The 3,934-nt window shown below is 30.5% G+C and overlaps 1 protein-coding gene across 1 annotated transcript in view; it reads left to right on the forward strand.

The window, feature by feature from the left end:
• SCFD1 (sec1 family domain containing 1) overlaps window positions 1–3,934 on the forward strand; it is an 88,597-nt gene that overhangs the window by 19,180 nt on the left and 65,483 nt on the right. Inside the window, exons 6-7 of the mRNA XM_023521159.1 lie at window positions 1,039–1,094; window positions 2,030–2,115. Coding sequence (XP_023376927.1) covers window positions 1,039–1,094; window positions 2,030–2,115 — 142 coding nt within the window. The remainder of the gene's footprint in view (window positions 1–1,038; window positions 1,095–2,029; window positions 2,116–3,934) is intronic.

The raw sequence follows: 3,934 nt of genomic DNA on the forward strand, positions 1-3,934 counted from the left end.
AGTCACCTTCATTATGTAGAGTATCAGAAAGTGATTTTTTTCAAAGAAGAAATTGAAATTATTTTTTTCTGACATAGATGTCAAAAATAGTTAAATGAAAGCAAATTTAAGAACTGTGTACAATATAATATTCTATTTTTGTTTTTTATACATACCACACACTTACTTACTTAGATTGTATACCGAAAATAACCAGAAAATCCATATCTAATTCTTAATGGGGATTATTTTAGGGTGCTAGAATCAAGAGGGTTAACTTTACACATTGTTAATATTTGAATTTTTATAACATGCATGAATAACTTGCCATCAAAACAAAGTTTAAAAATTTGCTAATAGTCCACATTTTTACTTTTGCAGTAAACTGAGCATGCTTTGTATGGAATCTAAAATGCAACAATTTCAGCATATAAAGATTACAATGTCCTGTTTGTTTTATGAGATTTTCAGTGTAATTAGATATTTTTTATTATTTTAGGATTTTAGCCTTTGATAAAACATGAAATAATAGAGAAATAGGTCTATTGTGTTAGTTTGATATTGAATTGAGGACAGCTTTTAGGAGCATTTTAAATGATGTGAAGAATGTGTTTTCTATTATCTTTTAGTATTTTAAAAAGAATGACTACAATCCTTCATTGTTGATTTGTAAAACAAAAAAATATACCAAACTGTTAAATTAGCTAAACTCTTCATTCTTTCAAGTCAAATTAAAGTTAATCCTGTGAGTAGTGAGTAAGCTTACTCTTTGAAACTGCCTGTGAGGAATCAAAATGCTGATTTCCTCAGTCCATTGAAAAAATCTGGTCACATTAATTGGCCAACACTATATTAAGAGTCTTTTTCTCAATCCTTAATGTTTTCTATATAAATGGGAAGGTCCATTTCTTAAACCTTGCATTTACTCTTGAGATTATAAAGTTTTTAGCCTGAAATTCTATACATCTATTACTTGTTATTTTCTGATACTAATGGGTTTTATAAGTATCTATTTTAGTTTTTAAGAGCTTAAAGCATTGCTAACATCTATTAAAACAGGTGCTGTTCCTATAATCAGATGTTCAAGAGGAACAGCAGCAGAAATGGTAGCAGTGGTAAGTTCATGCAGATACCTATTGGGGATAAATAATATTGTGTCAACTGTTTTCCATAAGTACCTCAAGTGTTTTTGTTCATTTTACATATATGATTGTGGTGGGTTATATATTAAGCACTAAAGGCAAATATTTTTATTTTATAACAATGGGATTCCACTAAAAATAAAAAACAATCGTTGTGTACGTCTATATGAGGGAGTAAAATGATTTACTCCAACTTGCTATTCCAGTCCAATTTTTTTGTTACTAAAATATATATTCCTCATTCAGCCTTGTTCAAGTAGTATTTTATACCTATTTGATCTCCTCAGTCACTTAATATTTAACTTTATTTAGCAAATATTTATTAATAACCATTTTTAAAATGGTGAGGTGCATTTTGTTACCCCACTGTATTGGAGTAAAATATTCATTATATCTTGAGCATTCAAAAATTTACTTAAAAGATTAGAGAAATTACAGAATTACTGAAAAGGAAAGAGTAGCACAGAAAGATGAAGGAAGATACACTAACATTTTTGAGTTTTATTGGCCCAAATGAATCGGTGGTGGAGGGCTGTTTTCTTTCACATATATTCCATTTCTATTGTGGAGCTTCTTATAGCCACTACTATATAGACACCTTCCTTGGTATAACAGAATCATGTTTAGGTCATTACTGCAAAGTGGTTTCTGTACTTAAAGTAAAAATAGTCATGGAAAAGTGATTGTTAAATCAGGCCTGGGTCATAGTAGAAAAAGCATTGGTCTTTTCAAGTCCAAGTTGTGATGATATTGAATAGCAAAAAAACTAAAATATTTAGATTTTAGAATTGCTATTTTGTAAAGAAATTCCAAATTTCTTAGTAATGAAACCAAGAATCTATTATGTAGTACCCTGTATAAAGTTTGTGAAACCATTCAAAAGTTAATATAAAATTTGCTTTTTTCAGAAACTAGACAAGAAACTTCGGGAAAATCTAAGAGATGCAAGAAACAGTCTTTTTACGGGTGACACACTTGGAGCTGGCCAGTTCAGGTATTACATGAGTTAATGAACTTTCTAGGACTTGGAGAGTTTTTAGATTGTTTTTCTTGTCTGATAGAATACCCTAATAATTGAAATTTCTTTCTTTTTAAAAATGAGGTAATCAGAATCTGAGTTTCGACTCAAATTGTTTTTGAAATACTAATAGAATATTTCATTTACCTTCTTTTGTTACAAATTTTTGTTTTGCATTTTTATCTATTCGAGAACTTTTCTGTTTATATGGCTTTGAATTCTCGTTAAGCTACTTGGTAGTAAAAAAAAAGTGAAAAATTTGTGATGCCTCTATCTTTTTCTCTATGTATTAACTAGTTTCCATTTTTACACTGAAATACTTTACTAATAGCTTATTTGCAAATTATTTTTGTCTTTGTTAGCATGTCTAGCATGAGTAGCTAATTCCAAAGTTACTACTGGGTGTTCCATTATTATTGAATAGGAATACTTTTAAAAACTATATGTTGTAGTACTTTTAACATTTGATTATTAAAAACAATGGACATTATGGAGTGAAGAAGCAAAGAAATCTACACAAATGGCTGAGAATTATTTCAGAGGAATAGTATTTTAGAAAATTCTTACCCCCACTTTTAGATGAATAAATAAAGCCTGTGAAAATAAATTGATACCAAGTATAACTGCCCTCTAGGAATAATTTTATGGTAACTTTTCATAGACTTCATTCAAATCAATTTTGATGGCTCCTATAGTCTCAAGCACTATTCTTATAATTTGACGTTAACACTAACATCATGTTTCACTTGTTTGTTCAACTCTCTCAGCTCCTACATTATTCTATGTTCTATTAATGTTCTATAATTTCATTGCTGGTCTTAAATATTCTTCATTGTTTCTAAGTGGAACAGAAACATCAGATTCTCACATGATTTTATTTTCAACAGAAGCAACCACTCTGTCACACCTTCCTTAATTCTTTCTCTTTTTATAGTGCCAATATAAAGGCATTGTTTTATTCCGATAATTTTTAAAACTTTATTCACATTATTATAATATAATTGTCTTATTGTTAATTTGTTGGACACCTTTCTAAATTATTTTAATTAGGATCAGCATCCTTGATGGACTGCTGTTAAATACATCTGAATCTAATTGTAGGTTAATGATTCTCAGAGAGAATTTGATATTGTCAGCAGACATGGTTGGTTGTCACAACTGGGTAGATGCTACTGGAATCCATTATTGGATGCTGCTAAACATCCTACAGTGCACAGGACAACTCCCCATAATGAGGAATTATCCAGCTCCGGATGTCAATAGTGCTGAGTTAAGAAATCGTGCCATAGGCCGTCCTCCCTTGTGTTCTACCTAGCTCCAGACTAATAAATGATAGTAGGTGCTAAAGGTGCCCCTCCTAATTTTTATTACTAGTTTTCTGATCAGCGCAGGTGGGAGAGTCCACTGTCTTACACCTGTTAGGGTATAATAAATTACTAAAATGGTCAGAGGTTTCTTGCAGAAGAAAGTATGTATAGTTAATAAAATCACATAGCAATGCCTTTTGAAAATGGATATGTACTACTGATATAGTAGTGCCTCTAAAGCAAATCTCTACAACTTTTGGAGACACATGGTAACCAAATGACTTTGTGCTTCAGTTTGCTTTAAGTGTAGTCTCTTTCACATCTAAATTGTAATAATGGAGTGAAACAGTATATGAAGTGTCTGGTAAGTGAATAATTATATAAGTAAGTACCGTTGTGGCATGGTGTTTTAATTTTATATATTATAATGAGATAGAGTTTTCTGAGGCTCTTCTCTAGAGCCTGTTTTTTTGAATTTGTATTTACAG

Source organism: Pteropus vampyrus, unplaced genomic scaffold (genome assembly GCF_000151845.1).
Source record: "Pteropus vampyrus isolate Shadow unplaced genomic scaffold, Pvam_2.0 Scaffold297, whole genome shotgun sequence".
Taxonomy (NCBI): Eukaryota; Metazoa; Chordata; class Mammalia; order Chiroptera; family Pteropodidae; genus Pteropus; species Pteropus vampyrus.